We start from the raw sequence: 18510 nt of genomic DNA, 5'->3' as shown, positions 1-18510 counted from the left end.
TGAGCTTTGTTGGATTAGTCATTTACATAGTTGCTTTTATCATTGGATGATGGGAACCATTCAGTACAATCGACTGGTATTCTAAAATCCACATGCCCACACTGTATTTGTAAAAGACCCCTTAAATGGGAGACTTGGTGAATCAGAATACAAGTAGCAAGTTACAGATAGCAAGAGCAAAACCTATATTTTTGCATGGATCTTGTAATTGGGGTGCTGCCCCTTCTTCCGAATCTCTCGCAATTTGCTGGGACTTGTGCTTATGAAATAGCTTACTTTCTACTACTTTTCACTGCTCTGGCTTCTGGCTTCTGGCTTCTGGCTTCTGGCGACCGAGACGAACACACGTCTCGGTTCTTCTTATTGAGAACTCCCTCAATTCCCCTAACAATCCCAAATACTATTCCCTTACCAATCGCTCCTCCGTTGAGCCCGCACACAATCAAGACTCCACCCACTATCAACCACTTCACTGGGTTACTCCCCTGTTTCGATTTCTGATGAGTTTCAGTCTCCTCGACTCTCTCCTCTACATCATTGGCTTCTATCTCCTCGACTCTCTCCTCTACATCATTGGCTTCTATTTCGGGCAATGGCAATCTAGAGGAAGGAATCTTAGTAGTGATATGTGCCATGATAGCATATCGTGAAGGAGGTCCTCCACTTGATCGTGCCATCTGATAGGCCTGCACTCCCGATCTCATTTTCTCGACTAGGCCCCACATTCCCCTCTGAATGCCGATCTTCGCAATCTCTTTTGGAATCCCCATTTCTTCATGATGAAAGAGGAGCACCTCAGAAGCTGTTAGAGATCCTCCATTCCTTGATTCCACTGGCATGTTTGCAACATGTGAGAAACTAACTTTTGGGAATTGACAAAAAAACAAGAGTAGAATGTTGTAGACTTGTTTGTACCTGCCTTTATACGCCAACTAGAATAGTAGAGGTCCACCCGCCTTGGCTTTCTGTGTCTTGGTAAAGCTGGATATGGTGTGTCCTGTGACACAAAAACCCAATCATTGAACAACACAAGTAACAAATGGGAAAGCATATTTCCAATTAAATGGACACTTGATAAAAAATTGACCATTAATGTTAATTCTCAAGTAGGTTAAAGATGATGCTCAGTTTCTATGGAAATGCATGATTACCATATAAAAAAGTTCAGAGAACTGGAACTTTATGACTATAAAAGAGGACATTAAGTGAAGATGCGCACAACATACCCCAGACACAGGCGTTTTGCCACAATAAAACCCAGTTTGTGCAATGAAACCATAAAATCAGAACCAAACAGGTTTGCCTTTTCTTTTATAGCCCCAATGGAGGTTTCAATGTGCAAAACCAAGTGCTTGTGGGTGTATTGCATCTGCACTTCGCATTCCTCAGTATGGGCTTTAAATTTTCACTGAAACTGACATGAAATGACCGTAAATATTTTCATTTCCATCCGCACCGAAAAGCATACCGAAACCACTAAGGGGCCGTTTGGATATGCGGATTTTAGAGTCTTGGATTTCCTCAAAATCCTGGATGGAAGATGAGAGAAGAAGGAGACCTGTCGTTTTCAGATTTCTTGCCCTTCTTTCCGTCGAGCCAGAGACAAGGAGATCGTCTTGTTTCCAGGTTTTAGAAAACTCAGGATGGGGGAGAGATTTCTAAAACCTGGATTTCTTACTTAAAATCCAAGAAACACTGCCCGGACAGCATACAGCAGCTTGATCATGAACCTCTTTTACACTGTTTTCAAACTAAAACCAGGATTTCTTACTTAAAATCCAATAAATGCTGTCAGGACAGCATACAGCAGCTTGATCATGAACCCTCTTTTACACTGTTTTCAAACTAAAACCTGGATTCTAAAATATGCATATCCAAATGGCCCCTAAGTGTCCTTGGAATACTATACCTACATGTGTTACATAATTATATCTGGGATTTGCTAGGGACCATCACAGAAGGCATTCCGTGGCTGGGCTGTTGCATGTGAGAGCAGCACCTCAGATGAATTAAATGAATAAGACAATCTGCTGAAAAGTGAGCCTGTGTGGCTGCTCTCACAACCAACAGCCCAGCCGCGAAATGCCTTCTGCGATGGTCCCTAGCACTTCCTGTGAAGTTCGAACTTAAATGTCCAACATCTGTATGTGTTTCCATATGTTTCTGTGACTTATAGGATTTTCACCAAAATTTACATTTGAAACCGGCATGTTTCTATTTCCGTCATGACCGAAACACATACTAATACTAAAATGCTCGGGCGAGAGCAGTACAAGGATGGGTGACCTCCTGGGAAGTCCTCGTGCCTCTCTCTCTCTCTCTCTCTCTCTCTCTCTCTCTCTCTCTCACACACACACACACACACACACACACACACACAATCTGTTTCTGCTAGTCAACTAGAGGCAACCAAGACTTATCTCACGGTATGGTAGGAGCAATTTGACATAGAAAGTTCTCTAGGGTTGAAACCAACTAAAATTTCTTCTGTGATAAGATCCTTGCAAAATCTCCCGAGTGAGAGCAGCAAGAAATTTGAACATGGGTAGTCTAACTTTGTGCTACTAGAGTGAGTTGGAAACCTTCTTGGGATAATCTGCATCCTGTGTTACTGTGTAAGTGTAGAATTTGCATGGTAGTCTCACACAGACATGATCTTCTACCAAGGACATACTCAGATAAGTATCAACTTATTGGACAGTTGCATGCATTAGTGGGAAAGGTGGCTTTCTGCAAATCTTTCAATCCAGTGTCCCTTCTCTCACTAGACGTGGTCGCATTTCTTGACTTAATTGACTTGTTCTGGTTTCTTCATTAATGGCCTTGGACTTGAAGATGGAGTCAGGGCTTTCCTATTCTTCCACAACATTGCCAAAGCAAGGAGAAGTGGCGATAGGCTTCTTTCGTTGATGGTATGTGGGAAGAGATGTGAGGAGCCTGCCACTGTATCTTTGGTGATTGTTGACCTCTATCGAGACCTCTATTCTGCGGATGATGATTACCGGCATTCTGTTCATGGGCTGCACTTTTGAATCGATCGACGAGGCTATCGTAAAGATATTGAGGTTTCATTTTTTGTGAAGGAAGTTGAAGGTGCAGTTTGAGCTATAAATGGTGACCGGCTATGATCCTGATGGTTTCTGTATTAAGCCTTCTTCCATGAGTGTTGGGACTTCATCCGTGCTGAGGGCATGTCATTCTTAACGCTTTCTACGATGGGATGGGTTTTGACACGAGTGTTGGTGCCTCCTTTATCATGTTGATTGCGAAGAAGAATGACGTCAACTCTATTAATTCACTAGATCAGCCTTTTAGGGAGTATCTAAAAGTTTATTGCTAAGGTACTTCCATCTAGTCTAAGAAAGCTCCTTGATTAACTCATCTCTAAGTACCAAAGTGCCTTTGTCGCCAACCGCCAGATTCTAGATGGGCTTTGATTGCTTATGAGTGCATTGGTTCCAAATGAAGCGAGGGAAACAAGGGATTCTTTGCAAGATTGATATGTAGAAAGAACATGACCAAGTAAAATGAGACTGACTTGATTACTTTATGTGCTACAAGGGCTTTTGGTAGCCAGTGGATGAGGGAGATTTACTCAGTCCATCACCTTAGCTTGGTTCTATGTGCTTCTTAACAGGTTGTCAAAGGGCTTCTTTGATAGTTCCCATGGACTTCGTCAAGAGGACCCTCTATCCCCTCTCCAATTCACTTTGGTGGCAGAAGCGCTTGGCTAATGATTGCTAAGGCTTGCACGCTTGCAGCGCGGATAATTGGAGGGCTTCAATGTGAACTCATCCAACCTTCAGATCTCCCACTTCTAATGTGTGGATGATGCCCTTATTTTCTACAAGCTTGGTTGTATGTATTTTGTTTCCTTGGTAGGTGAGTTGGGGGTTGGCGGGACCCCTACCAGTTAAGGCTTGCAAAGAGGAGAGGAGGGGGTTGCTCAAATGTGGACTCATCCAATCCCTTCAAATGCACTTATTCCATGATCATCAGGCTCAGGAGACTTTGAAAGATAACAGAACAATAAACATTTAACAAAAACTTACTGGATGTTCAAGATCCATGACTTTTTCTCTATTTTTTTGAAAAGGGAAAACATATATTAAAGGAAAAGGGAAATTACAAGAAGGCAAAGACTGCCCGAAAGCTAAAACTGTAAAACATCTCTTGGAAGTCTCTCTCTTTACTTCAATAGGGGAATTCGTTGGGTCCATCTCACATGCACCATTGATAATCAGACGTTCAAACCACTTTATAAATATAGTGTGCCCTGCATTTGGTGGGAAGATCCACTTCGGGAACGAATAGAGAGAACACAATGTATAGATTCAATCCAATGTACCTTTCGTTGATTGTAATGGGAGGCCCTTATACCTCTTTTTTGCCTCTCATTCTGAATTCTGATTTAAGCAAAAGGCCTCTATAAATATGGTCTCCCCATCATTTGGTATGCAAAAGGCAAATTTTCACAAGACCAGCCAATATAACCTAGAGAATAGTTTTGGGGGCTGATTTTTTTTCTGAGAGGTAAAGAAAAAAAACTATATTAAAATGGGGGAGATAATGCCTGAAGGTCCATGTCTGAAAGTAGGTGACTAATCTGCTCAATAGGGTAGTGCATAAACGTGATGATGATAGAAGCTAAGCTACTTACGCATGATTGTTGGGTCCTTATGATTTTCTACAAGGGACATGTGGTAAACGAGTGTGATATTTTGAGGCTTTTCAATGGACAGGAGTAGTGAGTTAGGCAGTAGTGGTGAAGACTTTTGAGGGGTGGATGCAGCGGACTGGTGCAAAACATATTACTATTACTTGTAGAGCAATGTGAGGCATGCCAATGAGCCAAGGTCATGCCCAGGAGAGCTACACCTGTAAGCATGTTAAAACTACACTCATGGCTCAAGCATAGGCAATCTTAAACTAGCAGGTATCAGGGACATCATAAGAGACCTAGAAAGTAAAAGTGGTATATTCTAACTTCATAGGGGGAAATTATCCCAATGAGGCAAAAGCATGAGCCTTATTGCAAGGAACTAAGGTGTTCCTGCAATCTTAGAGGGTCCAACCATCATTGAGGGAGACTCCCAACATGATTGAATGGATGGATGAGATAACTTGAGGATAATTAGTGGCGCCTAGCAAATGTGGTGGAAAACGAATTGGACCTACCAGCGAAAATATAGGTAACATTATCCATGCTGGTAGATACTACAACTAAGAGGCAGGTTCACTGATGCGGAGTAGTGTTTGAAAGGATATTGTTTCTAGGTAACCAACTTCTATTTTTTAAGATCTTTTTGAAAGGATAACTTTATTGAAACAGAATGAAATAAAATTACAAATTTATATCAGTAGGCAGAAATTGCCCTTAATATTTCTGTTTTTTAAGTTCTGTTCACATTTTAGTATCATTTAGGCATACAATTATTATTATTATTATTTTTTTGAATGACAAATTTTATTAAAGCAAAGAGGCAAGAGCCCAATGACCAAGATGGTCAAGAGCGAGATAGGCATACAACTCTTATCATGTAGTGATCAGAAAAACAAAGTCTCATATGTCCAAGTTTTACAGCTTATACATTGTCCCACCATATTCGAAGAATAAGGAAAATGGTAGCCAAAAATCACAGGTAAATCCTGCTAAACTTGTGAAGCTTTAGAAACCAACAAATGTCAGGTCTACTACTTAAATACCAATGTTTATTATAACACACTTCTTAAAAAATTTCTCATATTAGTTCTCTAAACAAAATGCATGGAGCACAAGGTCGTACCTTGGTTATGCAGTAGTATGTGGACCCTGATTCCCAAATGCGGCGGATTATGATATACTCCCGATCATTACAGAAAAATGGAAACTGCAAAATGAATATAAATGACTATTAGACATTAAACAATTAGGGACCCAAAGTACCTTGAGAAACAGAACTTCCTCCTGAGTACCTTCCTAATCCAACGAACAATCATGGTTCCCGTGCGAGGAGATTCCTCTAAAGTCCTGAAGTAGACAAGCCTGTCATCCCATGTTGTTCGGAATTCATCATCCCAATAGAAGTCTCTCATCAACTCAGGTGCTACATTCTCAATTACTGTCCTCGTACGATACTCTGTAGGGCCAAACTGATTTACAAGGATAGAAATTGACTAGGTCAAGCATAAATATGTAGAACTCAAAATCATTCCCTATTAGTGAATTTTCAAGCATTGAAACATAAAATTGCTATTAATGAAGTTTACATTGTTGACCCTTCCATTACCTATTGGGCTTATATTAGAACATACATGGGTTATATTATATACCCAACAACCCTATGGTTTATGAAAACTACATGGATAACCCCAATTTATAACTACATACATAAGTGCCTTAATCCACTCTTCCAATGGGCAAATTGTCGTTTTTCGCTTTTAACACAATATTTTTTTCCTAAATGAAGACATCTTTTAATATCATATCACGATTGGATTCTTTTTTTCCTAAAACCAATTGGGTAGGAGTTTTGCTACCTCTGGATCACGACGCCAAGCTTGGTAAGCTAGTTCAGTGGTGGATAGATTCATCATCAACTGCCATGGGGGACCACCATCTGTCTCATCGATGTAAGAAATTAGCGTATTCAAATCTGCCTCGGTCACTCCTGGTCTCTCATCTTCGTCATCAGATGAAGTTGAACTGGAGAAAAGAACACGCTAAAAAAAGGATCAAAATCACATGAAATTTAAGAATTCCACTAATCTTGACTGCATTACAATCAGTCCTAATGAGTGTGTGTTTATATATAAAACACTCAAAAGGGATAAACACAGTAACAAGTGATAACTGTAGAAAGAGGTGAGTATAGAATATCCTGATCCAACATGATTTGTAATCTAATCTGGTTGCTTAATCTATCTAGGTTGCCTCATCTACCCAATTTGCTTTATCTACCACCACGACAATCCAACAGTGAGATCTCACATATTCTAACATTACAAAAATCCGTAAATAAATAAATGATGTGAGTTTCTACACTGAAGTATTCTAAACTGAAGGGCGCCCTTGTAGAATTGGGGTTAAAGGAGCGCCCCCATTGGCCGCAAGTAATAGTTGTGTTGTGCATTTATAATGCCTAAAAGTAAGAGTGCCGTATTGGTTGTTTCACTTGGTATCAGAGCGCTATTGACTCAAACTATTAAAAATCTCCCATTACCTCCGTGCGGTAGGGGGAGAAGGAGGATCGGGCGGTGTGGATCTATCGAGAGACTTGGAAGAAGATTTCCAACTTCTGATGATTCTATAAAAGAGGGAGAAAGCAGAGAGAGCAGTTAAGAAGGCGAGCCAGACGCGCCTCACACCGAGACCAGGAGGAACTGTCCACACGATCCGAGATTGGTTCTTGGCGGCCAATAACACGAGGGCTGCTGCCCATCGAGGCCTCCATGACCATCCGATCAGTAGACCTACAAAGGCAGCGATCCATAAAGGAACGGCTCCGATCACGATACCGGAAATTGTATCGGATGAAGCAATTTTCCAGGCGAGATCAGGGATGAAATCCATGGGAAATTCCACAACTTTGGAAAAACTGAGAAAGCGTAGAGTTCAAGAAAAGAGTAGACACATGAGGAGAAGATTTTTCGCAGTATTCTTTTCTTTGCTGTTTTACCTCCTTTTTACCCTCTTTTATTCTTATTCCCCTTTGCTTGTCTTTTGGTGGATGAGAATTAGCCAAGCGGTGATTGGGCATGCCACCCATCTTAGGTGTATCTGCCTATATCATGTACAAATATTTTTACTGGGATTTGCTAGGGTCCATCGCAGAAGGCATTTTGCATATGAGAGCAGCAACCACCAAGGCTAGTGGGAGGGTTTTTGGTATGGGTCCCATTCGTTGTTCAAAATCATCTTTACTTTCCATTTTTTATACAAGGAAAATTATATTTCTAGTTTGGGAAATGTTATCGACACAACCATATTTTGATATTTGCAGAAACCCGGTTCTATTTTCTTCTTTAATACGCTTTTGACGAGAAATTATATGTTGGCTGGCCTTACAAACTCATATTTTTCAAAATGTACAGTACGGCACACTCCATAGGATGTAGGGGTGTCAACGGATCCACTTCGGGTCGGATCCACCTATGTCACAGTCACGATCCATTCAAATTCCTTATCGGTCGGGTCGGATTCGGATTGTTCTTCGGATCCTACTTTCCACGTCATGATCACGATCCTATTTAATTCGGACCGTCCATCGGAGTGTCCTATTATGTCCTACTAAGCTAAGTAAACAATTAATTTTTTTTTAAAAAGAGTTAGAATGGCAGTCCACTACTTTTAGTGTGTTTGTGCATTTTCTTCAACTAAATTAAAAATTTATCTATGTTTAATCTGTGTAAAATATGCTTGTATATCAAAGAATATGATGCATGACAATAACATTCAATAATAAAAAATGATGAACTAATAATATATTCATGACGGCATATATGTTCAATAGACTAATGAAAGTAAAAACTGAGAAAATGAATCAAGAAAAAAAGACTCACCATGATAATCCTCATCAACATGACACGGAACCATCCAAAAATAGTATTGCTCTTATAAACCATTTCTAAATAGTATATCATTAAGTGATAAGAGAGGTCTTGACCAAAATACCCTTCATATAATAGTTAGCATTAACAAAATTTGAAGGGTATTTTTGCAAAACATTTCGGATTGTGACTATCCAATGGGCAACTGTGGGGTGCCCATACCCAATTCGAATTTTTTCGGATCCCAAATTTCATGATCCGAAATATGCCCATGGGCCATATTCATATGTTTAGATCCCGTTCATTAGCGTTTGGATTCAGATGATCCATCGGACCGTCTGGATCCATTGACACCCCTAATAGGATGATCCAAATCGTCCATGTGTTGGGTCATAACGTAAGTCGGTTGTACCCAAAAAAGTCATTTCCATAGGATGATCCTAACCCTTCGATCTATAGGGAGATTGCACATTATGGAAGTTTCCCAACAATTGGACGGTTTGGACCATCCTATGGAGTTGGCCGTACTGTACATTTTGAAAAATAAGAGTTCGTACGGCCACCCATCATATAATTTTAAAATTGTAACTAATTTGAACTGAAATTTGTGCAAATTTTTTTTTCCCTTTATAATTTATTAAGGGGAGTGATAAATCGACTCCCATATATCTTAAATGGACTCCCCATGTGTCTTTCTCTCCCCTCTAGGTTAGAGAGAGAAAGAGGAGAGAGAAAGACACATGGGGTCGATTTAAGATATTTGGGAGTCGATTTATCACTGCCCTTTATTAATTGATGTATAACAACTATTTTTTGCCCTCTCTGGTGCACGTTCACATGAGCACCAGAGAGTCGAGTATCAGTTTGTTACTCACAATCAGTTGTCAAAATCTTAGACAGGGCCTAATAGGGCTTTAGTGATGCTACCAGCCCCATTTACCCAAAATGAAGAAGTTATCTTAGATTCTTTAACACATATTTAGCATCAGCTTCTTTCTATCATTCCTTTTGTTTCTAATATAGAGTCACTAAAGAACAATGTTTGCATCTCAAATGGGACATTCATGTGCAATCAAGACCGTTGATATTATTTGACCGGTTGCCACCCCAATCCAATTATTTGACCCAAAATTAATCGGTCTATGGCCAACAATCAGTTGTCATAATCTTTAACAAACATGGCCCCATTCCTTTTAGATTGCGGCAAACGATTGTGACGAGTCAAATAAAGCCCTGTTTGTTTGAGATTATGCCAACCGATTGCGAGCCCAAAACCAATTATTAGACTCAAAATTAAACGTAAATTTGAGTCCAATAATTGGTTTTGTGCTCACAATCGATTGGTATAATCTTAAAAGGTCAGGGCCTAAATGGTTTGTTGACCACAATCGGTTGCGAGGGCCTAAATAAATTTGGAGAGGGAGAGTGAAGAAGGCTTTTTTGAGTAATAAAGTTCAACAGGGCTTTATTACTCAAAAAAACCGATTGTGAGTCCAGACCATGTGGGTCCATATACTACAACACATACCCTCGTATGCCCCAAAATAAGCTATGATTTGAAATCATACCACTGGTACTGGTGCCTAAATTTCGTTAGTGGGCCAATGATTAGACCCTCAATAGTATTTTTTGATTTTTAGGTAAAGGTGATGTAACAACTGACAAGAGAACTAGAGAAGACCCGCAAAGCAAAATCTGGAGAGGGATAGAAAATGAGAACTTCTAGTTCTATGCCGGAAGAAGAGGTCCTGTTGAAAATCTCAGTCTCTGAGAAAAAAATCCCAAAGGATTCATACCATCTTGCCTACATAGTCTACTTCACATTGGGCACATGTTATCTTCTTCCATGGAATGCTTTCATAACAGCCGTCGATTACTTCACCTATCTCTACCCAGATGTCAGCGTGGACCAAATCTTCGCCGTCACTGACATGGTCGTGGACTTGATCTTTCTCCTCTTCGTCATTGGATGGGCCCACAAATCTACTGCCAAAGTCCGGATTAATGTGGGTCTGGTTCTATTCATTGTGTCTCTGATGATTGTCCCTGTAATGGATTTGGTGTATGTGAAGGGGAGAAGGGGTTTGTATTTTGGGTATTATGTTACTGTAGGTGCTGTTGCACTTTCCGGCGTTGCGGATGCGTTTGTTCAGACTGGAGTTGTTGGGACCGCCGGAGAGCTTCCTAAGCGGTACATGCAGGCCACTGTCTCTGGAACGGCGGCGGCCGGTAATTGGAATTCAGTTTCTTTGATTTTAATTTCCCTTTTATTCGAAGAAATTTGGTGTTTAGATTGTTAGGTTGTGAAAAATGACATTGCTTCCTAGGGATAATGAGCTTCTAATTTTTTTTTAAATGTTAGAAAATATTACGAAGCTACCACTGATCAGTTCATATATCCATTTCTGGTGCTACATCCATAAATACATGATATTATCACCATTGCTTTGAAAATCTTACGATTTACGATTCAAATCTTACGAATTACGATTCAAATCTTACTATTCAATTAGATCTAATGGATTTTGATTTGAATCACATGATTGAATCTTAATTTGTACGAATCTTGCAGTTTTTTAGTGAATCTTATGATTCTACCGTGAATCATTTCGGCTAATTCGGTTCGGTTATAACCGATTGAACACCCATACTTCTAAGGCCATCCTTGTCTCCCAAAAAAGAAAAAGAAAGGGAGAAGCTATGATCGGGAGATAAAAAAAAGAAGGAACATAGAAGATTGGATGTGGCTTGGGCCCAGAGTTTTTGGGATCTAGGCCATGGTTTGGGCCTATCCGCGGAGCTCCATGGCCCTGGCCACAAGAGATGACTGGCCCAAAAAAGCTAGGTTTCTAAATCACGCTAAATGTACTATTAATTACACTAATAAGTATTATACTAAGTGTACTATTCTAACTACCCTATCAAATATTAAGCTAATTATTATTGCTATACTAAGATACTAATATTAATTTACTAAATTGCTTAAACTATTAATTGAAATTAACTGAAATTGGAAAGTTAGAAAAGTTACCTGATGGCAGGTTGGGGCGTCGTGTTGATTCCTCAGCCGCACCGTGCGTCATGTCCTCATGTGTACCTCACAATGGGAGTGGGGCGGCGCACATACGGCTCTCAAAGGGGAGGAAGCGGTCCCACCACTGCACTCCTAAAGGAGGTGGAAAGTTCTTGTGAACTTCCTTCCCTTACTTTGGAGTCCTTTATGAATACAAGACTCAAGGTGGTTCTCCTATGCATTTCTCATGGGCTTAGAGCCTTTTATAGACACCAAAAATTGAGACCTGAGCTTACTTGGTCAATGTAGGACTAATCCTCCCATATGGTAGATAGTGGGAATAGGTAAAGTCATTTTTTCGCAAGATTAAAAAGTCACCGTTTGCGAACGCAAATGCCGTAGCCAGAGGAAGTTTCAGAGTCATTCTCTATTCCAAGCACTATTGCAAAGCCTTTGCGTCCGCAGGTGCTATCATAAACACAATTTTTTTTTTGTTTTGAGTAATTTTGGGGCTTGGGCCCCGAGTTTGTTCTGAGTATTTGTTTGGATTTTTTTTTTGGTGACCGGGGAGATCCCCCACACTAAGAAGGTTTCTGTATTAAAATATCAATTCTTGAAGGTTCTTTTGTTAAAACAAAGGTTAATTTGTAAAGTTGGCTTTTTTTCTCAGATCATCTTAGTTTGCAGATGATCAAAGTTCTTAGGACATTGGAAGGAGTCTATTTATCTCTTGGTGAGAGGATTACCTTCATAAACGCCATATTAGCTAATCTCCCAGTGTCTGTTGTGTCCCTCTATTACGAACCCGAATGGTTCGTAACGTGATTGATCTTCTTAGAGGGAAGATTAACCTCTTGATCCACTTCGAGGGAATGATCAGTCCTCCTTTGTGCAAAAAGACACAATTCTAAGATAATTTCTTCATTATTTTATAGAAAAGCAAATGAGTGTTTAAATAAAACACTCAAGGGATAAACATAGAAAGATCTTATGATAACAATGGAAATAACTAAATAATGACTAATCTAATCTTGGCTAGTATCCAAATCAATTCTAGTTACTCAATTCACCCTACTTGCCTAATCTACCGTGCAAGCAATCCAATAAACAGATCTTCAAAGATCTGACATATCCTAAATCCAACTATTTTATTCTACTATCGCGACCCATCTAGGCACGTAACATTCCACCTGCCTTGAAATCAACATTGTCCTCAAGGTTGTAGATTATACATTCGGCAGTTGGTGAAAAATGAGATTTTGTGCAGGACTTTCCAAAAATCTTGTCTCTTCTCTTCTTTTTTCACGCTCGCTCTCTTTCTTCTTCTCTTCGTCCTGCCATTGGTCACCATTTCGTATGTCGTCATCAATGATTTAGGTAGCTCCATTTTGAAACCGATCTTATCATATTGTTCATCAAAACTCATTCAATATGCTTTTTTGGAATGATTTGGATGTTGACGTACGGATGGCTACAGATGTGAATCTTTTCGATGACGTTGGATAGCTTGAGAGGAAAGATAGACTCTTCGGCGGCACCCCTTTCTTTTGTGGCCTTTTCGCCTTTTTTTTCTATCTGATTTTTTCGCTCTTCTTCTTTTCTCTCCGTTTCCTGTTTCTTCTTTTCTTTTTCATTATACAAGCCTTCTCGACATTGCTCCCGTTTAACTCTTCATTCAACTTCTTCAAATATGGGGCCGTTCTATCTTCACACCAAGCGATAATGCCAACTTGTTGAAATTGGCATTCATATAAGCTAGATCCCTTTTCATCTCTCTTATTTCTTCATTCCATCGATCTATTATTTCTTCGATTTTCTTCGACATGATGATGGATCGTGCCGCGCTGATACCAAATGTTACGAATCCGAATGGTTCGTAACGTAATTGATCTTCGTAGAGGGAAGATCAGCCTCTTGATCCACTTCGAGGGAAGGATCAGTCCTCCTTTGTGAAAAAAACACAATTTTAAGATAATTTCTTCATTATTTTATAGAAAAACAAATGAGTGTTTAAATAAAACACTCAAGGGATAAACATAGAAAGATCCTATGATAATAATGGAAATAACTAAATAACTACTAATCTAATCTTGGCTAGTATCCCAATCAATTCTAGTTACTTAATCCACCATACTTCCCTAATCTACCGTACAAGCAATCCAATAAACAGATCTTCAAAGATCTGACATATCCTAAATCCAACTAATTTATTTTACTATCGCGGACCCATCTAGGCACGTAAGACCCTCTTCAAGATTCGATCGATGGTGGTTGCAAAGAGAATTAAAAGGCTTCAAAGTGATTCCCTTTGGGAGGGCAAAGAGGAAGATATAAGAAAGAAGCAATTGGTGAAATAGGAGACCGTGTGCCAGCCCAATTCGGAAGGGGATCTTGGGTTGGGAACATTTGCCTAAGGAATAATAATGTTCTCTTCGCAAATGGTTGTGGTTGTTCAGAGAGCATAATGCCTTTGGAGAAGGATAATTATTGGTAAATATGGCAGAGGTTTGGGTTGGATGGGAAGAAAAATAACTAGGCGAACAAGCTCAGGGTACGGAGCTTTGTGCGTAATTGTACACACCTAGGTGAGAAAGGGTGCATACGCACATGATTCCATGTTGGCATGGACTCTTTGGTTGGCAGCACTGGAAAGGACTTAGAATGCTACATCGCAATTTGGATATCAGCATCAGAGATATGAGTTTGGTGATATAAGAGGAAATCCAAACAGGGTCGTCCACCCTCAAACATGCTCAAACTTTGATGGTGCTTGTTTTGGCATTGCTGCTTTCATTAGGAACCATCTGGGTGATTTAGGGCTTGCCCTCTCTGGGAGGATCAGTAGGAAGAATTTCACTGAGGCAATGATTTGTGCTCCACTTACGGGTCTTTGTCCGTTTATCACCCATCATGTCTGTTTTTCCTTTGTCATGTCAGCTGCCCACATCTTGTTGAGGGCTACTCATCAAATGTTCATAAGGAATGAGTCCATGGCTCCATGGAGATTTTCTGATATCATCGACGATATTAGGGAGATTTGCATATGTAATTCACATTTGTTTTCTTTTTCTTACAACTCCAATTGCTCTACTGATATGGATGATCTGCCTGTAAGTGTGTCAATTTTGGCTCAGGCTCGGAAGCTCGCTCGAGCTCGGCTCGAATCCTTAACGACCCGAGCCGAGCCGGCTGACCAGGCTCGTTAAGCTTAACGAGCCGGGCCCAAGTTAGGCCAGGCTCGGCTCGGCTCCGCTCGTTAAGAATTTAATATATTTAAATATACATATTATATGTTAATATATACACTAAAAGGGTTGTCCAGGGAGTGAAAGGGGGAGGCAAAATATGTCACTTTTTTTTTGGAACCCCATTTGTTACTTGGACCACCCCCCGTAGTATAAAAAGAGTAGTCAAATTACACTAGATAGGGCTGTCCAGGGAAGATGAGGGGTGTGAATTTAATATAACCCAAGCTCGATAAGGCTCGCGAGCCTGGCCGAGCTTAACGAGCCGAGCCGAGCCAAGCTTTTGAGCTTAACGAGCCGACTCGAGCCTGGCCAAGTTCGGCTCGGCTCGGCTCGTTTACACCCCTATCTGCTTGCCAAAAGAGGGTGTCTATGGATCTTTCTGTATATGGGGCAATCTCTACCCTCTTGTAATTTCTTTCTCTGTTATGTTTTTTCTTAATAATGTTTTATCATCGTTTAATACAAATGTCTGGACAGATCATCCCACTCCAGCTGTTAATGTATATTTTCTTGATGTGATTGATTTCAGTTTAAACAATATTTCACTGTTATTACTCGGAAAAAAAAATCTGAACTAAGAAGCTGTGACTGTAGGGGTACTTGTTTCGGCGATGAGGATTATAACCAAAGCTATGTACCCACAAAATGCTCAAGGTTTAAGAAGCAGTGCAAATCTCTACTTCAGCATCAGTATCGTATTTATGGCCATATGCCTTGTTTGCTACAACGTGGCTGATAGGCTTCCGGTTATTCAATACTACAAAGATTTGAAAATGCAGGCCATGAATGAGGAACCAGGCGAGAAAGGCTCCTTTAGTAGATCTGCATGGAGATCGACCTTGTGGGACATTGTAGGGAGAGTCAAATGGTTTGGATTTGGGATCTTTCTCATCTTTGTTGTAACACTTTCCATATTTCCAGGATATATTACGGAAGATGTGCACTCTCAGTTACTCAAGGACTGGTATCCTCTTCTTCTCATTACCGCGTACAATGTGTTCGATCTCGTGGGTAAGTCTTTGCCCGCGATTTATCTCCTCGAGAATGTGAATGTTGCAGTTGGTGCCTGCATTGGGAGGCTCTTGTTCTATCCTCTCTTTTTGGGCTGCTTGCACGGCCCTACTTTCTTCCGAACAGAGATTCCAGTCACAGTGTTGACATGTCTACTTGGGTTAACCAATGGCTACTTTGCAAGCGTGTTAATGATTCTTGCTCCCAAAGTCGTTCCATTACAGCATGCCGAGACTGCAGGGATTGTGATTGTCCTCTTTCTGGTTGTTGGGTTGGCAACTGGTTCAGTAATAGCTTGGTTTTGGGTCATCTGATTTGACCACCTTTGATTATTTGAGTCTAAGAATCCTATTCCTAGACCAAGTATTGGGTTACTTGGTTGTTGTTTCTGCTTTGAAATTGTATAAGACCATATTTGTTCTTTTTGCATCTACTGATGAAGCAAAGGGGGGAAACTATTGGAAATGATTTGTGCAATGTCAGTAAATGCCACTTTCTGCACAGTAATACTACTCTCATTGTTAACAAGTTTGCTTTTACTCCCAATGAACTGTGAACTAATTTAGTACACTGATGGAGAGTTTCAGCTATTTCTCTATTAATTTTACTGGTAACATCACAAACTTGAAAGTTCAAGCTGACTGGTACGGGCACATATGGCATTTCTGTTATTTTTTCCTGTTCTGGAGATCATGTATGGATAAAATATAGAGTTCATGGCCCCGGAATTTTTTTTTAAAGGTTACTTTATTAATCCCAAAAGCTAAAACCGATTACATTCAGGAGGGGACAAGTTGCCCCCAGAGTACATAATGCAATACAATAACCCGACCAGTACACTTTAAGGGCCGTTTGGATACGCGGATTTTAGAATCTTGGATTTCGTCAAAATCATAGATGGGCGACAAGAGAAGGAGACCAGCTGTCATTTTATGATTTCTGTCCCTTCCATCAGCAAAAGAGTAGGAGATCATCCCATGTTTCCAGGTTTAGAAATCTCAGGATGGGGGAAAGATTTCTAAAACCTGGATTTCTTACTTTTAATCCAAGATTCTAAAGAGAAACGAACAGACAGTCTCCATCTTCTCGTCTCCCATCTAGGATTTTGAGGAAATCCAAAATTCTAAAATCGGCATATCCCAACGGCCCCTCAGAATTGGCAATTTTCATTAAACAAATGAGGTAGTTTGGAAGCGGAAAACAACTCCTCTAAAACAGTTCTGTGAGCTTAAAGGGATCAGTGACTGTCCAAATGAGGTAGTTTGGAAGCGGAAAACAACTCCTCTAAAACAGTTCTGTGAGCTTAAAGGGATTAGTGACTGTCCCTGGAAACTCGCTAATCTTATTGATGAAATAAAAGATGTGTTTGTCTTATTTAATAAAATTGTCTTTATAAAAAAAAGATATGATCTTGGTCCCACCTAAAACAGATATCCCTGTAAGATGAAGGAATACAAGAATCAGGGGCCTAAGCTCGTCAGATCAAAGTGTTCTCAACGACTATGCACCCACACGTTACATTACGACTAAAATAAAAAATAAATATGAATCTCAAATCATTATTCATCAGAGAACAACGTGGTTTCTTCTCTAATCTTGGAGATCTCACATTACTCTCAACACAAGTATGAATTCCTGTGGTGAATTAAATATACGGCTGCAAAAATAAAAATAAAAAAATAAAAAAATTATATATATATATATATATATATATATATATATATATATATATATATATATATATATATATATGAGAAAAGTGTAGCTACACATACGTGTAGCTATCTTAGCTACACCAACGGCTTAAAATACAGTGGGTTCCACATTGTTTGGGTGATGCAAACCATTCATTTGATGGGCCCTCACATAGATAGGGTGTGCCCAAAAAATCAGCTCCATAGGATCATCCCAACCCTACGATTTGTGGAGGCAAAATTGGACGTGTAAAAACCTTCACAAATCTATCAATTTTTGCCTTCACAGTTTGAAGGGTTGGGATGATCCTATAGAGCTAATTTTTTGGGCACACCCTATCAATGTGAGGGCCTATCAAATGAATGGTTTGGATCACCCAAATAATGTAGGCCCACTGTATTTTAAGCCGTCGGTGTAGCTAAGTTAGCTACACGTATGTGTAGCTTCACTTAACTCTCTCTCTCTCTCTCTCTCTCTCTCTCTCTCTCTATATATATATATATATATATATATATATATATATATATATAGAGGAAAAGGATTGTGAGCTTGAAGCTCATATAGCTTATACGAGCTTGAGGGCCCAAACACATGTGGGCCCACATTGTTAGGATGATCCAAAGCATTCATTTGAAAAGGCCCTTACAAGGATAGGGTGTGTAAAAAAAATAAGCTCCATAGGATCCTCCTAACCCATCCAAAAGTAGAGGGCAAAATGGACAGACCCTGTTTGCCACAAATCTGCCCATTTTTGCCCTCCGCTTTTGGAGGGGTTAGGATGATCCAATGGAGCTGATTTTTGGTACACACCCTATCTATGATGGGGCCTTGCAAATGAATGGTTTGGATCACCACAAAAAATGTGGGACCCATGTATTTGGGCCCTCAAGCTTCATATAAGCTATATGAGCTTCAAGCTTATAATCTTTTTCCTCATATATATATATATATATATATGAGAAAACAGTTCCTACACATATGTGTAGATAAGTTATCTACACACTAGCTTAAAAT

The 18510-nt window shown here is 39.9% G+C and overlaps 2 protein-coding genes across 2 annotated transcripts; one reads left to right on the top strand and one right to left on the bottom strand.

Moving 5' to 3' along the window:
- Positions 1-5: 5 nt before the first annotated feature.
- On the bottom strand, positions 6-7660 carry LOC143889704 (uncharacterized). The gene is made up of 6 exons (XM_077394005.1): positions 7203-7660; positions 6520-6685; positions 5956-6132; positions 5787-5870; positions 916-997; positions 6-832 (listed from the first exon to the last, which is right to left on the bottom strand). The coding sequence occupies exons 1-6, from the start codon at positions 7550-7552 to the stop codon at positions 273-275; spliced, it is 1419 nt and encodes a 472-aa protein (XP_077250120.1). The 5' UTR covers positions 7553-7660; the 3' UTR covers positions 6-272.
- A 2517-nt stretch (positions 7661-10177) lies between these two features.
- Positions 10178-16296, top strand: LOC143890778 (equilibrative nucleotide transporter 1-like). The gene is made up of 2 exons (XM_077395461.1): positions 10178-10758; positions 15385-16296. Exons 1-2 carry the CDS (start codon positions 10242-10244, stop codon positions 16113-16115), a joined length of 1248 nt encoding a protein of 415 aa, XP_077251576.1. The 5' UTR covers positions 10178-10241; the 3' UTR covers positions 16116-16296.
- Positions 16297-18510: the final 2214 nt, after the last annotated feature.

This window comes from Tasmannia lanceolata, unplaced genomic scaffold (genome assembly GCF_043159265.1).
Source record: "Tasmannia lanceolata isolate RefF3 unplaced genomic scaffold, GAP_Taslan_0.1 ptg000013l, whole genome shotgun sequence".
In the NCBI taxonomy this organism is placed as follows: Eukaryota; Viridiplantae; Streptophyta; class Magnoliopsida; order Canellales; family Winteraceae; genus Tasmannia; species Tasmannia lanceolata.
Note: the sequence above shows the minus strand (reverse complement) of the source record. Positions and strands in the feature narration are given on the sequence as shown.